Source organism: Felis catus, chromosome C1 (genome assembly GCF_018350175.1).
Source record: "Felis catus isolate Fca126 chromosome C1, F.catus_Fca126_mat1.0, whole genome shotgun sequence".
In the NCBI taxonomy this organism is placed as follows: Eukaryota; Metazoa; Chordata; class Mammalia; order Carnivora; family Felidae; genus Felis; species Felis catus.
The window spans coordinates 37,263,896-37,284,018 of record NC_058375.1 but is presented as its reverse complement, the minus strand read 5'-3'; the positions used below and the strand labels follow the sequence as shown (position 1 = coordinate 37,284,018).

The 20,123-nt window shown below is 40.0% G+C and overlaps 1 protein-coding gene across 2 annotated transcripts in view; it reads right to left on the bottom strand.

The window, feature by feature from the left end:
• The window catches only part of CYP4X1 (cytochrome P450 family 4 subfamily X member 1), a 66,717-nt gene that overhangs the window by 34,806 nt on the left and 11,788 nt on the right, over nt 1-20,123 (bottom strand). Inside the window, exon 1 of one of the 2 annotated variants that reach the window (XM_023258650.2) lies at nt 2,154-2,501. The exons of the other annotated variant lie outside the window; for it this stretch is intronic. Coding sequence (XP_023114418.1) covers nt 2,154-2,330 — 177 coding nt within the window. The 5' untranslated portion in view covers nt 2,331-2,501. Of the gene's footprint in view, nt 1-2,153; nt 2,502-20,123 lie in introns of those variants that run through there. 2 annotated transcript variants of the gene reach the window in all.

The window sequence follows — 20,123 nt, the reverse complement described above, 5'->3', positions numbered from 1 at the left end:
AATAGCTAAAATGTGGAATACAACCCAAGTGTCCACTGACAGGATGAACAGATAAACAAAATGTGGTATAGATGCACAGTGAAATATTATTCAGTTTTAAAAAGGAAGGGAATTCTGACACATGCTACAATATGGAAGAACCCTAAGGACATTATGCTAAGTGAAATAATCTAGTCACAAAAAGATACTACATGATTCCACTTATAGGAGATATGTAGAGTAGCTAAAACTGTAGAAACAGAAAATAGAATGGTGGTTGCCAGGGGCTGAGGAGAGACAAAAATGGGGAACTGTTGTTGAATGGGTATACAGTTTCAGTTTTACAAGATGCAAAGTGTTATGGAGGTGGATAGTGCTGGTGGTTGCACAGCATTATGAATGTATTTAATGTCACTGAACTGTACACTTTTAAAAATGGTGAAGATGGCAAATTTTATGTTTGGGGCATTTTACCACAGTAAAGATTTTGGGGAAAAAGTCAGAAAGGTATCAGAATTTTCAACAGTTATCCCGAAAGCTAGAAGACAATGGCATGATGTCTTCAAAATTCCAAGAGAAAATTATTTCCAAAGTATAATTCTATACCCAGCCAAATTATCAGTCATGAATTTTAATGAATTAAAATTCATTAATGAATTTTAATAGACATTTTCAGCTATTCAAGAGCTCAAAAAATTCACCTGACATTCCTTTCACTCAATCATTTATTTAAATGATTAAATAAATCAAGAAAAATAGAAGACATAGTATTCAGGAAATGGAAGATATGACACAGGATGGCACAATATCTATGTATCAGACCTAGAGAAGAACCAACCAGTCCAGCTTAGAAGAGGAGGAGAGGCCTTTGGGAGAAATGTCTCCAGAAAAGTATAAAAACTGACAGGTTGTTTGATATGTTTTAATACTTGGAAAGATTCTTGAGATGTGTTTGACAGATCTATCTATTAAAACATTTGGGGGAAAAAAAAAACAGTGACAGATTTTGAAAAACTAAGCATATGAGAAACACTGTGGAAGAAAAAAATGTTCCATAAGAAAAGAAACAAAATCAACCATTAGATCAGCGGTAAGTAAACATTTACATAATAAAAATAATATAAATACTAATTTTTCTATTTAATCAAAAAATACAATATAACTATATTGGGACAGCAAAAGATGAGGTATAAGTGGTTACTCATCATAAAGTAGCTAGTAAATGGATATCTAAAATGATTGAATTAAGAAATGCAACATAGTAATATTAATTTAGCAGTAAGGATGAAAATAAACAGGTAAAACAGTTGAGAGTGGTTGCTTTAGGGAAGGACCAGGAGTGGGGGAGCCAAAGAATTCCGCAGTAGCTCTGCTGGAGACATCCTTCCCAACCCACCCACCCTTTAGAATTCTGCCCAGCCTTTCAGAGACTTTCCTTCCTCCCCTAGGTACAGACAACTATTTCCAAGATGCCTTGTTCCTGGGCCTCTATCAAAGCACTCACTACTGTATTTGCATTATCTCTTTGTGCTCTAAATATGCATCTGGTTTGGCCCTCTGAGGGCAGGTACGGGGGTCTGCTCTTTGTAATGCTAGCACCCATCACACAATTCCACTCAAAGCTGGCTGAATGAATAAAACAAGGTAATCAGGAGTGAGAGAGGATTTGGAGAACAAGACAGACCAAAATGTAAATTCGCCAACCGTTTTTGAGCGATTGGCTGGGGCTGCTCTCTACTTCAAAAGAATCTTGGGAAAAGAAAGTTCATTTTCTCTGGTTGTAACGGACTGAGGGTGGCAATTAATTGTGCTCAATTTTGCACATTTTTTGCAGTTAATTTGCATTATTTAGAATAACATAACTATTTTTTAGCGATCCATGTAGGATTTTTAAAATGCAGTACATAAATGCAAGAGATTGGTGAAGCAATTAGAGCCCGCCCTGAACTACAGCACGTTCTTTTTCTGTACTCAGTCTCTACATGGCCCTCCCAGCCCTCCCGGAGCTTCCACCCTAGAGGCTCCAGGCTCTTTTCCTTTCCCTGCAGTGCTGTGAGCCACAGGGTGGGCCAGCTGTGCAGGACGCAGCGATGGGAGGAAGGGGCGCAAGCAGCCTCCTCTCCGCTCGCCGGGTTCCCTTGGCAGCATCCTTTTCCGCCCCTCCCTTCCATTACCTTCTGGTGCCCGTAGAACCAGTGGGTGGGGGGCGCGGGGAAAGGGCACAGGTCTCGCAGCAGCCGCTGCCTCCGCAGGTAGAGCTTGATGGCCTGCAGCAGCCCCAGGGCCAGGCAGAACACGAAGGCCAGGTACAAGGGCCGCGCCCAGCGCATCTCCAGCCAGGAGGGCTCCATCGCTGTGCGGGTCGCAGACAAGTCTGTGGGGCTCCGGAGGCGGGTGGGCTTTCTCCGCCCCGCGCCTGGAGAGGGTCGCCCAGCCTACCGCGTCTCCGTACACTCTGGCGAGCTCCCGGCTTCCCCGCGGAGGAAGAGCGCTGGGAGCGACAGCTAAGGCTTGGCCAGAGGAGGCAGGCGCGAGTTCTCGGATTTCTAACCTTTCACCAATTGATGCGAACCTTCTTCATTCAGGGAGACTTCTTACCGCCCTTCTGGAGTGTCACACTTCATCTGTGACAGTTTCCAATCATGGGATATCTGAATTTAGGTTTTGAAATAATACCAAGGCTGAGGCCACTGTTTTTCTTCTTTGCCACAAATAAATGGTAAAGTGCTATGTTTAAAACAAAAAACAAAAACAAAAACAAAAAAACCCAAAAACCTTCTTTCCTACTCTGAAATTCTATCAAAACCCACGGGTGTTGGGGGTGGGCATGTGTAATCATTATACTTATATAGTGTGGCTTGTCTGGTGGTACACATTTTACAATTGGTTCTCACTCGGATTTCCAGCGTTTGCCAATGTCCACCCCGTGCTATCAAGCTGCAGAAGACACTACAGATACAATCAGGTCCCAAATTACTTAATTTGTGGATCCCAGCGCAATATGAAAATGTGGGGCCCCTCATTAAAAAGTTGTTAACAATTTCAAGATGATGACAGGAAAGCAGTAAACCAAGCTTGCCACCTTCTGAGTACGGGGCCCTGTTCCATGCCCATGGAGCCAGCCCTGGATACCAGAGGCATAAATAATCTGGAGAGCATACATAAGAGGAAAATGTAGTGAAATAATTAGAAAGTAATGTGTTTTGGTATTTATTACCTATTAGTTGGTAAACTAGGATCCAACAGACCTGGCCGCCCAAGCTGCTGTCCCCCACTCCCAACCTTCTTTATAGGCATTGCCCCAAATTCATTTATTCATTCATTTATTTATGCTAAGAAAGGCACATTTTAGGTGTTGGATTTACAGCCTTGAACAATAAACTCAATCTCTGCTACAGCTTCCTATTCTTCTCCCTGTCACTGCCTCCACTCCTCAAGCCCTTACCCCAGTCTCCATTGCCAGGTTTTATTTGGTAGGTTAACAGTTAAGACAGAGTCTAGTGGTGATACCTTCATCTGGACCAAGTACCAGCCCCTGAAATGTTCTATTATGTATCACACATTAAATGTTTCAGCTCCTTCTTCTCAAGGCCTTCCCACCTCCTGACTATCTCCATTCCTCATCTAGAAGTTGTTATTTGGCCCTGTCTCAGAATCTTCCAGTTTATAAACTTTCATCTGGGTAACTCATGGTGTTTTAGTTTTCCAGATTCTTCCTCTGTACCTTGATAAGTGTATGGTAGCCTTCATATGAACACATTGTGGTGATCGGGCTGAGGACCTCATTTCCATGCTCTGCCTTCAGGATCCAGGCTAGTCTCAGCTTCATGAGTCTGGTCCTGGGGTCCTCTGGGCTGACTGACAAATTGCCGAGTGTGGTTGGTGAACTTCTAGTTAGTTCTTTTAGCAGGGTCAGGGCCTGGGGACTCCTTAACTGACTCACTCTTACTCATGTTCTTGCTGGAGATGTTAACCCCTTCTGAGACCTGGCCAGTCCTTCAGCTGCATTCCATATCTTTCCTTGGAAAGCAAAGAACTTTGGGACTTTTTGCACTATACCCAGGAGCCTAAGAGAGTCTTGAGGCTGCTAACTCAAACCATTTATCTGCTTCACTGCCGTTTTCACTTTGTCTCCTCTCCAAAAGGGAGCAAGGCAAAATCTATCCAAATCCTGACTTTTGGAATTTTAGCCTAGAGGGGAAAAATCAAATGCTCTCCTGACCCCTGGCCTCGCCACCTCTGCTATTCTTTTTTTAAATGCTTATTATTATTTTTTTTACATATATTGTTTATTTATTTTTATTCTTTTCTGTTCTGTGTCACTAAAATCATTAGAAAGCATGCTAATTCTTACCCTAGTCTGCCAGGCTGGAAGAGGTGGGTTTTTTTCACAATCTTCATTTAATGTAGTAGAAACTTTCCTTATGATGCAGCCTGTGTCCTCTCTACTCCTGATTGAGACTGGAAATCTACAGCCTACTCCAACAGGACATGCTAATGGGAGATACAGGAAGTTAGAAAATTATTTATTCTGGCCAGATACAACTCAAAAATCCCATTTTGGAGACCAAAAGCACAGCATTTGGTCTTTCTCTTTCTTTTTCCTTCTCTTGGTATTCCTTTGCAAATGTCCACTGAATTGAATTTCCTTGGCTGTAGTACGGGGGATAGGACACTGAAAAAGCTCCAGCAGCATAATGATGCCTGGTCAGCCCAGGTAAGAATTTCAGACTTTACAAAAGGCCATGTGAATCCACCCAAGGGATATTTTTTAAATTAAATTAAATTAAAAAAATTTACATCCAAATTAGTTAGCATATAGTGCAACAATGATTTCAGGAGTAGATTCCTTAGTGCCCCTTACCCATTTAGCCCATCCTCCCTCCCACAACCCCTCCAGTAACCCTCTGTTTGTTCTCCATATTTATGAGTCTCTTCTGTTTTGTCCCCCTCTCTAATTTATATTATTTTTGTTTCCCTTCCCTTATGTTCATCTGTTTTGTCTCTTAAAATCTTCATATGAGTGAAGTCATATGATTTTTGTCTTTCTCTGACTGACTAATTTCACTTAGCATAATACCCTCCAGTTCCATTCATGTAGTTGCAAATGGCAAGATTTCATACTTTTTGATTGCCGAGTCATATGCCGAGTCAGTATATATATATATATATATATATATATATATATATATATGCCACATCTTTATCCATTCATCCACTGATGGACATTTGGGCTCTTTCCACACTTTGGCTATTGTTGATAGTGCTGCTATAAACATGGGGGTCCATGTGTCCCTTCGAAACAGCACACCTGTATCCCGTGGATAAATGCCTAGTAGTGCAATTGCTGGGTTGTAGGGTAGTTCTATTTTGAGTTTTTTGAGGAACCTCCATGCTGTTTTCCAGAGTGGCTGCACCAGCTTGCATTCCCACCAACGATGCAAAAGAGATCGTCTTTCTCTGCATCCTCGTCAACATCTGTTGTTGCCTGAGTTGTCAATGTTAGTCTGACAGGTGTGAGGTGATATCTCACTGTGGTTTTGATTTGTATTTCCATGATGATGAGTGATGTTGAGCATTTATTCATGTGTCAGTTGGCCATCTGGATGTCTTCTTTGGAGAAGTGTCTATTCATGTCTTTCGCCCATTTCTTCACTGGATTATTTGGTTTTTGGGTGTTGAGTTTGATAAGTTCTTTATAGATTTTGGATGCTAACCCTTTATCTGATATGTCATTTGCAAGTATCTTCTCCCATTCTGTTGGTTGCCTTTTAGTTTTGCTGATTGTTTCTTTCACTGTGCAGAGGCTTTTTATTTTGATGAGGTCCCAGTAGTTCATTTTTGCTTTTGTTTCCCTTGCCTCCAGAGACATGTTGAGTAAGAAGTTGCTGTGGCCAAGGTCAAAGAGGTCTTGCCTGCTTTCTCCTCGAGGATTTTGATGGCCTCCTGTCTTACATTTAGGTCTTTCATCCATTTTGAGTTTATTTTTGTGTATGGTGTAAGAAAGTGGTCCAGGTTCATTCTTCTGCATGTTGCTGTCCAATTTTCCCAGCACCACTTGTTGAAGAGACTGTCTTTATTCCATTGGATATTCTTTCCTGCTTTGTCAAAGATTAGTTGGCCATACATTTGTGGATCCATTTCTGGGTTCTCTATTCTGTTCCATTGATCTGAGTGTCTGTTCTTGTGCCAATACCATACTGTCTTGATTATTACAGCTTTGTAGTATAGCTTGAAGTCTGTGATTGTGATGCCTCCTGCTTTGGTTTTCTTTTTCAAGATCACTTTGGCTGTTCGGGGTCTTTTCTGGTTCCATACAAATTCTAGAATTATGTGTTCTAGCTCTTTGAAGAATGCTGGTGTTACTTTGATAGGGATTGCATTGAATATGCTTTGGGTAGTATCGACATTTTAACAATATTTGTTCTTCCTATCCAGGAGCATGGAATCTTTTTCCATTTCTTTGTGTCTTCTTCAATTTCTTTCATAAGCTTTCTCTAGTTTTCAGTGTATAGATTTTTCACCTCTTTGGTTAGATTTATTCCTAGGTATTTTATGTTTTTTTTTTTTGTGCAACTGTAAATGGGATCGATTCCTTGATTTCTCTTTCTCTTGCTTCATTGTTGGTGTATAGAGATGCAACTGATTCTATGTGTTGATTTTATATCCTGCAACTTTGCTGAATTCATGAATCAATCCCAGCAGTTTTTTGGTGGAATCTTCTGGGTTTTCCATATAGAGTATCATGTCATCTGCAAAGAGTGAAAGTTTGACCTCCTCCTGGCCTTTTTGGATGCCTTTTATTTCTTTGTGTTGTCTGATTGCAGAGGTGAAGACTTCCAATACTATGTTGAATAACAGTGGTGAGGGTGGACATCCCTGTCTTGTTCCTGACCTTAGGGGGAAAGCTTTCAGTTTTTCCCCATTGTGGATGATATTAGCATTGGGTCATTCATATATGGCTTTTATGATCTCGAGGTATGCTCCTTCTATTCCTACTTTCTTGAGGGTTTTTATCAAGAAAGGATGCTGTATTTTGTCAAATGCTTTCTCTGAATCTATTGAGAGGATCATATGGTTCTTGTCCTTTTATTGATGTGGTGAATCACCTTAATTGTTTTGTGGATATTGAACCAGCCCTGCATCCCAGGTATAAATCCCACTTGGTCGTGGTGAAAAATTTTTTAAATGTATTGTTGGATCCGGTTCGCTAATATCTTGTTGAGGATTTTTGCATCCATGTTCATCAAGGAAATTGGTCTATAGTTCTCCTTTTTAGTGGGGTCTCTGTCTGGTTTTGGAATCAAGGTAATGCTGGCTTCATAGAAAGACTTTGGAAGTTTTCTTTCCATTTCTATTTTTTGGAACAGCTTAAAGAGAATAGGTGTTAACTCTTCCTTAAATGTTTGGTAGAATTCCCCTGGAAAGCCATCTGGTCCTAGACTCTTGTTTTTTGGCAGATTTTTGATTACTAATTCGACTTCCTTACTGGTTATGGATCTATTCAAATTTTCTGTTTCTTCCTGTTTCAGTTTTGGTAGTGTATATGTTTCTAGGAATTTGTCCATTTTTTCCAGATTTCCCACTTTATTGGCATATAATTGTTCATAATATTCTATTATTATTGTTTTTATTTCTCTTTTGTTGGTTGTGATCTCTCCTCTTTCATTTTTTATTTTATTTATTTGGGTCCTTTCCTTTTTCTTTTTGATCAAATTGGCTAGTGGTTTATCAATTTTGTTAATTCTTTCAAAGAACCAGCTTCTGGTTTCATTGATCTGTTCTATTGGTTTTTTATGGGTTTGATAGCATTAATTTCTGCTCTAATCTTTATTATTTCCTGTCTTCTGCTGGTTTGGGGTTTTATTTGCTGTTCTTTTTCCAGCTCCTTAAGGCATAAGGTTAAGTTGTGTATCTGAAATCTTTCTTCCTTCTTTAGGAAGTCCTGGATTGCTATATACTTTCCTCTTATGACTGCCTTTGCTGTGTCCCAGAGGTTTGGGGTTGTGGTGTTGTCATTTTCATTGACTTCCATATACTTTTTAATTTCCTCTTTAATTTCTTGGTTAGCCCATTCATTCTTTAGTAGGATGTTATTCAGTTTCTAAGTATTTGTTACCTTTCCAAATTTTTTCTTGTGGTTGATTTCGAGTTTCATAGCGTTGTGGTCTGAAAATATGCACGGTATGATCTTGATCTTTTTGTACTTACTTAGGGCTGATTTGTGTCCCAGTATGTGGTCTATTCTGGAGAACGTTCCATGTGCACGGAGAAGAATGTATATTCTGCTGCTTTAGGGTGAAATGCTCTGATTATATCTGTTAAGTCCATCTGGTCCAATGTGTCATTCAAAGCCATTGTTTCCTTGTTGATTTTTTGATTAGATGATCCGTCCATTGCTATGAGTGGGGTGTTGAAGTCTCCTACTATTATGGTATTACTATTGATGAGTTTCCTTGTTTGTGATTAATTAATTTATATACTTGGGTGTTCCACATTTGGTGCATAAATGTTTACACTTGTTAGGTCTTCTTGGTGGATAGACCCCTTGATTATGATATAATGCCTTTCTGCATCTCTTGATACAGTCTTTATTTTAAATTCTAGATTGGGGCGCCTGGGTGATTCAGTTGGTTGAGTGTCCGACTTCGGCTCAGGTCATGATCTCACGGTCCATGAGTTTGAGCCCCACGTCCAGCTCTGTGCTGACAGCTCAGAGCCTGGAGCCTGCTTTATATTCTGTGTCTCCCTCTCTCTCTGACCCTCCCCCATTCATGCTCTGTCTCTCTCTGTCTCAAAAATAAATAAACATTAAAAAAATAAAGTCTAGATTGTCTGATGTAAGTATGGCTACTCCAGCTTTTTTTTGTTGACCATTAGCATGATACATGGTTCTCCATCCCCTTACTTTCAATCTGAAGGTGTCTTTAGGTCTAAAGTGGGTCTCTTGTAAACAGCATATAGATGGATCTTGTTTTCTTATCCATTATGTTACCCTATGTCTTTTGATTGGAGCACTGAGTCCGTTGATGTTTAGAGTGAGAACTGAAAGATATGAATTTATTGCCATTATGATGCTTGTAGAGTTGGAGTTTCTGGTGGTGTTCTCTGGTCCTTTCTAATCTTTGTTGCTTTTGGTATTTATTTATTTATTTCTCTCTCTCTCTCTCTCTCTCTCTCTCTCTCTCTCTCTCTCTCTCTCTCTGTATATATATTTTTTCATCTTTTCTGCCCTCAGAGAGTCCTCCTTAAAATTTCTTGCAGGGCTGGTTTAGTGGCCACAAGCTCCTTTAGTTGTTGTTTACCTGGGAAACTTTTTATCTCTTCTTCTATTTTGAATGACAGCCTTGCTGGATAAAGAATTCTTGTTGCATATTTTTCTGTTTGAACACATTGAATATATCCTGCCACTCCTTTCTGGCCTGCCAAGTTTCTGTGGATTGGTCTGCTGCAAACCTGATCTGTCTTCCCTTGTAGGTTAGGGACTTTTTTCCCTTGCTGCTTTCATGATTCTCTCTTTGCCTGAGTATTTTGTGAATTTGACTATGATATGCCTTGTTGATGGTCGGTTTTTGTTGAATCTAATGGGGGTCCTCTGTGCTTCCTGGATTTTGATGTCTGTGTTTTTCCCCAGGTGAGGAACATTTTCTGCTATGATTTGCTCCCATAACACTTCTACTCCTATTTCTCTCTCTTCCTCTTCTGGGACCCTTATGATTCTGATGTTGTTCCTTTTTAATGAGTCACCGATTTCTCTATTTTTTTTATTATTTTTTAATGTTTATTTATTTTTGAGACAGAGAGAGACAGAGCATGAACAGGGGAGGGTCAGAGAGAGAGGGAGACACAGAATCTGAATCAGGCTCCAGGCTCTGAGCTGTCAGCACAGAGCCCGATGTGGGGCTTGAACTCACAGACCGTGAGATCATGACCTGAGCCGAAGTTGGAAGCTCAACCAACAAAACCACCCAGGCGCCTCTGATTTCTCTAATTCTTAAATCGTGCTCTTTTGCCTTAATCTCCCTCTTTTTTTTCTGCTTCATTATTCTGTATAAGTTTGTCCTCTATATTTCTAATGGTCTGTTCTGCCTCATCCATCCTTGCCGCCATGGCATCCATCTGTGATTGCAGCTCAGTTATAGAATTTTTAATTTCATTCTAACTACTTTTTACTTCTTTTATCTTTGCAGAAAGGCATTCAGATCTATTTTCAACTCCAGCTAGTATTCTTATTATCATGATTCTAAATTCTGGTTCAGACATCTTGCTTGTATCTGTGTTGGTTAAATCCCTGGCTGTCGTTTTTTCATGCTCTTCCTTTTGAGGTGAATTCCTTCACTTTGTCATTTTGAAGGGAGAAAAGGAATTAATGAAGTAGAAAAATTAAAATTAAAAAAATTAAAATTAAGAAAATATTCAAAATTAAAAATACACACACAAAATAATCGAATAAATGATGCTAGATCCTAAGTGTGTTTTGATCTGGGTGTTGAAAGTGGTTTGACAGATTAAAGAAAAAAAAAGGGGGGGGAAGGAAATCATTTGAGAATTTGAAAAAATGAATACACTGAAGTAGATTAAAATGAGATGATGGGAGTAAAATAAAATTTGAAAACAATTACACAGAAGTGAAGAATATAGTAGAAAAAAAGAAAAATATTTTCAATAAAAATTAAAAATAAAAATGGATTTTTTCTCTCTCTGTATTCAAGAAAAAGAAAAACAAAAAGAGAAAACAGAGGGGAAAAAAGAAGGAAATGATTTGAAAATTTGAAAAAGTGAATACACTGTAGTAGACTAAAATAAAGTGATGGAAGTAAAATAGAATTTGAAAAAAATTACATAAAAGCAAAAATATATATAGTAAGAAAATTAAAGAAAAATATTTTTAATAGAAATTGCAAGTAAAAATGAAGTTTTTCTCTTTTTGCATTCAAGACAAGGAAAAGAAACAAAAAAGAAAAAAGAAAAAGAAAAGGAAATTGTTTGAAAATTTCAAAAAGTTAATACACTGAAGTAGACTAAAATAAAATGATGGAAGTAAAATTGAATTTTAAAAAATTTACACAAAAGTAAAAAATATAGTAAAAAAATTGAAGAAAAATATTTAAATTTTTTTTTCAACGTTTATTTATTTTTGGGACAGAGAGAGACAGAGCATGAATGGGGGAGGGGCAGAGAGAGAGGGAGACACAGAATCGGAAGCAGGCTCCAGGCTCTGAGCCATCAGCCCAGAGCCTGACGCGGGGCTCGAACTCACAGACCGCGAGATCGTGACCTGGCTGAAGTCGGATGCTTAACCGACTGCGCCACCCAGGCGCCCCTACCCTTGTTTACAGTCTTAATGGAATTTAAACCTTTTTCTTTCTCCTTTCTCCCTTTTTAGTTTAGTCCCTGTGGCTGTTTCCAAAATTTCCACTTTCTCTCCAGCTACTTTTGGGGAGGGGTGCTTTTCCCATATTCTCCCCCCCCCCCATCTCCGTTCTCTCTCTGCACGCGAAAGCACCTCCCTTCCCATGGCTTCTCACTCCCCAAGTTCACCTCTCTGTGCCGCGTACCTGCTGAATTCTATGGTTCAGGTTGTGCAGATTGTTGTGTTAATCCTCCAATCAGTTTTCTAGGTGTGCAGGATGGTTTAGTGTTGGTCTGGCTGTATTTCATGGATACGAAACACACAAAAAATTTTCATGCTGTTCTGCCATCTTGGCTCTTCCCCCACCCAAAGGATTTAAAATGGAAAGTGACATCGTTAGATAGTAGATTACTCTGACAGCTATTTGGGAGATAATAATAAGTAAATGTTTGTTGTGTGCTTACTAAGTGTCAAGTACTATATTAAAGTGATTTACATATAGTAACTCCTTTAATCTTCACAATAAAAATTTGAGGTAGACATTACCATTATCCCCATGGTATATATAGAGGAACTAAAGCAGTTTTCCCAGGACATCAAAGGGTGAGAACGGGGATCGGGATTTGAATCCAGTCCGCCTCAAGAATCCAGGTCTTAGATTCTTAGATGATGTATATGTGTGTGTATGGGGGTGGGGGTTGAAAGACTGGCTCTAGAAGACCATTTCTCTTGCCGTTGCAATATCCAGATAAGATGTGATGGTGGCCTGGCAAGGGGGAGTGCCATGGTACAGAGAGGCAGAATGAGTGAGAGAAATATTGGAGAATGTTTTTTTTTAATTTTATTTTTTTTTGAAAGAAAGAGAGAGAGAGAATGCATTTATGCATGCAGAGAAGGGCAGAGAGAGAAAGAGAGAATCCCAAACAGGTTCTGTACTGTCAGTGGGGAGCCCCACATGGGGTTTGAACTCATGAACTGTAAGATCATGACCTGAGCCAAAATCAAGAGTTGGATGCTTACCCTGCAAAGCCACTCAGGTGTTATGCCCTGTAGAGTGTTTTTGATGGAGTTGATAACTGACTGGATGTGAACGCAGTAAGGAAGACATATAGGATGATCCCTATGTTTCTCTTCATTGAGAAAAACAGAGCAAGAAGAATCACATTTCCCCCTTGTCCCCAACATGCCCCATCCCAAGTGTCTTTTGTTCTTAAGCCCACCATCAAGAATTACCTCCCCTATGAATGCTTCTTTAACCACCCAGCCTGTGAACAATTAAAGTATGCATTTTCATGCCTCTCATTTGATACTTCATTTGTTTATGTTTTCATTTATGACTCATTCCATAGTCAGCAGTCCTATGCAGCCTCATTATGTATCTCTTTTTATGTTCAACTTATCTTCCTTATTAGGTCTGGAAACTCCATGGTGGTGAAGGATTTATTTTTTTTAATCTTGGATTTTCTTGGAGCCCAACCAGGCTGGATGCATAGCAGTTGCTTTAGAAATAGTTGTTTAGGGGCGCCTGGGTGGCTCAGTCAGTTAAGTCTCTGACTCTTGACTTCAGCTCAGGTCATAATCTCATGGTCATGAGATTAAGCCCCGTCTCTGGCTCTGTGCTGGGAGTGGAGCCTGCTTAATATTGTCTCTCTCCTGGGGCACCTGGGTGGCGCAGTCAGTTAAGTGTCTGACTCTTGATTTCAACTCAGGTCATGATCTCACTGTTCCTGAGTTTGAGCCCTCAAGCTCTGCACTGACAATGCGGACTCTGCATGGGATTCTCTCTCTCCCTCTCCCTCTGCCCCTTCCCCGCTCATGTGCACTGCTCTTGCTCTCTCTCTCTCTCAAAAAATATTTGTTTAATTCACTTGAACTAGGGAAACATACTGGGGGCTTTTAGGAAAGAGCAGGATGAGGAATATAAGATGTAGATGTACGATCTAGAAAGCAAGAGAATAACAAAGGAATGGAGGCATCCCAGGTCAATGGGCTTGTCTACTAAGAGAATAAACTTAAGGTAAGGGATGGGAAGGGAGGTGAGGAGAGAAAGAATAGAGTGACAGCTGTTTTCACAATGGGGAACTTGGTGCTTGTTCTGAAGGGAGACGGTGCTGTTAGAAAGGAAGAATGGAAGGTGCTGAGAGATGGGCTATTAGAGAAAAAATAGGGCCAGGGGTTGAGTGGGGTGTTGAATAGAAGGAATGAGCTAGATGGGATGGGACACAGAAACTTCACTGATGTCCAGTCCCAAATAGTTTTATGAAAGTATTCAGGCTGGGCCCTCATCACTTTGGTCTGCTCTTAACTGACAACATAATAGTTGTGGTTTTGAAGGGGTCCACCTGGGAAGACAAACATAGAGACATAAGAGGAAGGATAGAGGGAGGGAGTGGACATATTACATCTCTCATGCCAGGTAACCTCAATTTTCTCAGAGGATTCTGAGGCATCTTCTGTCCTGGCAAGGACAGAGAGGATTGAATGTCTGAGCAGGGTGGGGATCTGGGGCAGCTACAGTGATGCTGAGGGCATTGGCAAGCAGTTGTTAAAAGACAGAGGAACCAGTGGAATTTACATAACAGGTTCCATGCAGAGGGCCCAGGCCACATGGTTCCATTTTGTATTTTTTCCCACATGAGTCCAGGAGTAGGAGAATGGAAATGTTCAGAAAGGGGGCATAAAACCAGTCTCCTCCCTTACTTCTGCCTCTTGTGCACTGATCAGTACTGGGAAATGCCAGAATACAAAGATGGGTCCAGGGTAGGCCTCTCCCTGGGACAACTCACAGTCTGGTGGAAGACAGACAGATACAGAACAATGGATACTTGCTATGATTAGAAAGAACTCTATGGCTTATCTAGACCTCATCCAGTCTTACGAATTAAGAAATGAAATCCCAAACAGAAAAGTAGCTTGCCCTGAGCCCCTTCTCTCCATATTGAGAATTCCAAAGTTTTCTCTCCTTTCGTCCTTAATGCTTGTGTGCCATACCAGTTGTTCCGATCTCCGCATTGATACAGGGAAACCATCGAATGTGTCTAGCAGTGTTGGTCTGTTACCTTGAGCAATCCCAATATCTTAGAAACTGGGTGGAGAAGTGTGAGCTTCCAGAGGAGGAAAAGGAGCAAGCAGAGAGACCTGAGGGGCATGGGGAACACGAGGTGTTATGGGATACAAGGAGACAATGTTGAAACACTTCAAGTAAAAGATGGATGTTCAGTGCTCCTGAGACAGCAAAGATCAAGTTTAAAATGTGTTTCTTGGAATTAGTGATGTAGAAGTAAGTTGTAATCATAGAAGGAGTTGTTGAAATGACGGATATAGAAACCAAAATGAAATGGAGTATTACTTGGAAATCAAAAAGAATGAAATCTTGCCATTTGCAACTACATGGATGGAATTCTAGAGGGTATTATGCTAATTAGTGAAATTAGTCAGAGAAAGACAAATATCATATGACTTCACTCATATGAGGACTCTAAGATACAAAACGGATGAGCATAAGGGAAGGGAAGCAGAAATAATATAAAAACAGGGAGGGGGACAAAACATAAGAGACTCTTAGGGTGTCTGGGTAGCTCACTCAGTTGGGCGTCTGACTTCAGCTCAGGTCATGATCTCACAGTTCATGAGTTGAAGCCCTGCATTGGGCTCTGTGCTGACAGCACAGAGCCTGGAGCCCACTTCGAGTTCTGTGGCTCTCCCTCTCTCTGCTCCTCCCCTGCCCCTGCTCACATACACACACACTCTCTCTCTCTCTCTCTCAAAAATAAATAAACATAAAAAAAAGAGAGACTCTTAAATAGGGAGAACGAACAGAGGGTTACTGGAGGGGTTGTGGGAGGGGGGGATGGGCTAAATAGTAAGGGGCATTAAGGAATCTACTCCTGAAATCATTGTTGCACTATATGCTAACTAACTTGGATGTAAATTTAAAAACAAAATAAATAAAAGAAATGATGCTGTATTTTGTCAAATGTTTTTACTGCATCTACTGAAAGGATCATATGGTTCTTATCCTTTCTTTTATTAACGTGGTTTATCACAATGATTGGTTTGTGAACCAGCCCTACAGCCCAGGAAAAAAATCCCACTTGATCATGGTGAATACTTCTTTTAATGTACTTTTGAATTCAATTTCTTAGTATCTTCTTGAGAATTTTTGCCACTAGATTAATCAGGGATATTGACCTGTAATTCTCCTTTTTAGTGGGGTCTTGGTTTTGGAATCAAGGTAATGATGGCTTCATAAGATGAGTTTGGAAACTTTATTTTCATTTTTTTTTTTTTGGAAAATTTTGAGAAGAATAGGTATTAACTCTTCTTTAAATGTCTGGTAGAATTCCCCTGGGAAGTTATCTGGCCCAAGACTCTTTGTTGGGAGATTTTTGATAACTGGTTCAATTTCTTTGCTGGTTATGAGCCTGTTAAATTTTTGTATTTCTTCCTGTTTCAGTATTGGTAGTGTGTGAATGTCTAGGAATTTGTCCATTTCTTTCAGATTGTCCAGTTTGTTGGCATATAACTTTCATAGTATTCTCTTATTATAATTGCTTGTATTTCTGTGGTGTTAGTTGTGATCTCTCTCCTTTCATTCATGATTCTATCTACTTGGGTACTCTCTCTCTCTTTTTTTTGACAAGTCTGGCTAGAGGGTTATCAATTTTATTTAATTCTTTCAAAGAAACTAGCTTTTACTTTTATTGATCTTATTGTCTGTTTCTATCTCATTTATTTCTGCTTTAATCTTTATTTATTTTTAAATGTTTATTTATTTTTGAAAGAAAGCACAAGCAGGGCCAGTGGGGGGTGGCAGAGAGAGAGGAGAAAGAGAATATGAAGCAGGTTCCAGGCTCCAAGCTGTAAGCACAGAGCCAACAGGGGTCTCAAACTCATGAACTGTGAGATCATGACCTGAGCCAAAGTTGGATGCTCAACTGAACTGAGCCACCCAGGCACCCATATTTCTGCTCTAATCTTTATTATTTCCCTTCTTCTGCTGGATTTGGGCTTTATTTGCTGCTCCTTTTCTAGCTCCTTTAGGTGTAAGGTTAGGTTGTGTATTTAGGAGGTTTTTGCTTCTTGAGATAGTCTTGAATTTCAATGTAGTTTCCTCTTAGGACTCCCTTTGCTACATTCCAAAGGGTTTGGATTGTTGTGTTTTCATTTTCATTTGCTTCCATGTATTTTTTGTTTCTTCTTTAATTTTCTGGTTAACCCATTCATTCTTTTATTTTATTAAACAATTTTTAACGTTTCTTTATTTTGGAGAGATAGGGAAAGAGCGTGAGTGGGGGAGGGGCCGAGAGAGGGAGACACAGAATCCAAAGCAGGCTCCAGGCTCTGAGCTGTCAGCACAGAGCCTGACATGCGGTTTGAACTCACAAACTGTGACATCATGACCTGAGACAAAGTTGGATACTTAACCAACTGAGCCACCCAGGTGAGGCCCCATTCATTCTTTAGTAGGATGTTCTTTAACCTCCATGTATTTGAGGGCTTTCCAAATTTTTTCTTGTGGTTGATCTCAAGTTTCATAGCATTGTGATCTGAAAATATGCATGGCATGTTCTCAATCATTTTTACTTGTTGAGGGTTAATTTGTCACCCACTATGTGATCTATTCTGGAGAATGTTTGATGTGTACTTGAGAAGAATGTATATTCTGTTGCTTTAGGATGAAATGTTCTGAATATATCTGTTAAGTCCGTCTGGTCTAGTGTGTCTGTTATTCAAAGCCATTGTTTCCTTGTTGATTTTCTGCTTAGATGATCTACCCATTGCTGTAAATGGGGTGTTAAAAATCTCCTACTATTATTGTATTATTATCAGTGAATTTCTTTATGTTTGTGTTTGATTGATTTATAGATTTGGGTGCTTCAAGTTGAGGGCATAGATGTTTACAATTGTTAGATCTTCTTGATGGATGAACCCCTTAATTATGATATAATATCCTTCATCTTTTGTTACAGTCTTTGTTTTAAAATATAGTTTGAGATAAGTATGGTAACTTCAACTTTATTTTGACATCCATTAGCTCAATAGATGGTTCTCCATCCCTTCACTTTCAATCTGCAGGTGTCCTTAGGTCTAAAATGAGTCTCCTGTAGGCAGCATATAGATGGTTCTTGTTTTTTATTCATTCTGATACCCTGTGTCTTTTGATTGGAGCATTTAGTCCATTTACATTCAGAGTGATTATTCAAAGATATGAATTTAGTGCCATTGTGTTATCTGTAGAGTTGGTGTTTCTGGTGATGTTCTCTGGTACTTTGTAGTCTTTATTGCTTTAGTCTTCATTTTTTTTTCCCCACTCAGAGAATCTCCCTTAAAATTTCTTTCAGGGAAGTTTTTTTTTTTTTTTTTTTTTTATCTCTCCTTTTATTCTGTATGACAGCCTTGCTGGATAAAGGATTCTTGGCTGCATATTTTTTCCTCTTTAGCACATTGCCACTCCCTTCTGGCCTGCCAAGTTTCAGTGGACAGGTCTGCTACTAACCGTATTTGTCTACCCTTGTAGGTTAAGGACCTTTTGTCTCTAGCTGCTTTCAAAATTCTCTCTTTATCTTTGTATTTTGCAGGTTTCACTATGGTATGTCATGGTGTTGGCCTATTTTTATTGATTTTGAAGGGAGGTCTCTGTGCATCTTGGACTTGGATGCCTATTTTCTTCCCCAGATTAGGGAAGTTCTCAGTTATAATTTGTTCACATAATCCTTCTGCTCCTTTGTCTCATTCTTCTTCTTCTGGGACTCCCATAATATGGATATTGTTTTGTTTCAAGGAATCACTTAGTTCTCTAAGTCTCCCTTTGTGATCTAGTAATTTCCCTTCCTTATTTTTTTAGCTTCATTATTTTCCATAATTTTATCTTTTATTTCACCTATTCTCTCCTCTGCTTCTTCAATCCTTACTGTCACTGTATGTAGTTTATTTTGCATTTCAGCTTTAGCAATTCTTAATTCTTCCTGACTGGTTCTTAGGCTTTGATTTCTGTATCAAGGGTTTCTCTGGTGTCTTCTATGCTTTTTTCAAGCCCAGCTAGTAGTCTCATGACTGTTCAGATATATGCTTATATCTGCTTTGAGCAAGTCCCTGGCTGTGATTTATTCTTGACCTTCCTTCTGGGGAGAATTCCTCTGTATTGTCATTTTGGTTAAGCTTCTGTCTTTTGCATGTTTTTTAAAATTTTTTTTAAGTTTATTAATTTTTGAGAGAGAGAGACAGAGTATGAGCAGGGGAGGGGTAGAGAGAGAGGGAGACACAGAATCTGAAGTAGGCTCCAGGCTCCGAGCTGTCAGCACAGAGCCTGACACGGGGCTCGAACTCACAAACTGTGAGATCATGACCTGAGCTGAAGTCAGATGCTCAACCGACTGTGCCACTCAGGCGCCCCATGCAGGTTTTAAAAGCATATTATGTTTCTTGCACCTGAGAGTACTACTATATTAAAAAGGGGTCATACACTGTCCAGGGCCTGGCGCTTCAGGAAGTGTTTCTGGTATATGTTGTGTGCACTCTTCTGTTGCATTTTGGCTGCTCTTTCCCACTGGTCAGTCCTCTGCAGAGCTCCTCCTTGCTTGCAGTGGTGGAGTGTTTGGACCTTTAGCTAGGTGTGTTTTTATTTGTTAAAGTAACCCTGGGAAAAAAGGGGGTAGGGAGCCTGATGTTAAAAAAAGAGAAAGGGAAAGGAACAAAGGAAATCAAACAGACGATCCCCCAAAAAAACCCTATAAGGCTGATTTCAAAGAAGAAGAAAGGAAAAAGTTTAAAAAAAGAAAAGAAAAAAGGAAAAAGAAAAGAATAAAAAATCTTGATACCAAAGAAAAAGAGAGAAAAGGAGATGAAAAAAAAAAAAAAAAGGAAGTATGAGTCTGATTCCAAAAGAAAAAAAAAAGGGAGGAAACAAATTATAAAAGAGCCTCTGTTGATGCCTGGATATGGTGGCTGTACTAGTCTGGAGGAGAGGCTGGCTGCATAGGGCCAGTCAGTCTTGCTCCAGTAAATAAGCAGTTGACAGGCACAGAGGGACAAGGTTATGTGTAAGCAAGTCCCACCTCCACTGGAGGCCTCTGTGTTGCTCTGAAGTCCCAGTGAGTTGTTGTTGGGGGGAAATGGTGCCCCCGATCCCTAGTCCCTGTACCAGAGATCTCAACCCCTGCTGTTCAAGTAGCCCTCATAGAATAGTGAGGAAATTCAGTTTGTTCTGCTCTCCTGCATCTTCTTGGAACAAGGGCTGGGATTCAAAAGCCCAAGTCTTAAAGGAGCTGTCGTGGTACAGATCCACTCCCCTCCTCCAGAGTAGAGCCTCTCCACCCTGCTGATGAAAGACCTTTGGCTGGAAGCTACCAGGTCTTTTGTTCTTGGGGAGGCAATAAACCCTCTTCCCAAAGTATTCCAAGAAGAGGTCTATTCTCTCCCAGTGCACCCTGGAGATGACTACACCATGCTATGCACTCCAGGGCCAGCTCCCTCCTTCCCAGGAGCACTTGCAGAGAAAGTCATGCACTTCCAAATCATGAGAGTTTGAGTTGCAAAAACAAAACAAAACATCAAAAAAAAAATAATAACCTAGACTCAGTACTTCTCACTCCAGAGATGTTTTCCTCTTGTGCTAATTTGATGCCACGTTATTGCAACCCCTCTCTCTTTCTTTCCCTTTTGTCTCTCTATGGAAGGGGTTCCCTCCTCCTCTGTAGCATGGCTATTTTTCTCTCTCCCAACTCACATCCATGCACCTGCCAAACTGTTTCCCTCCAAGTGTGGAGATCCTTCTGTCACTCTACAGATT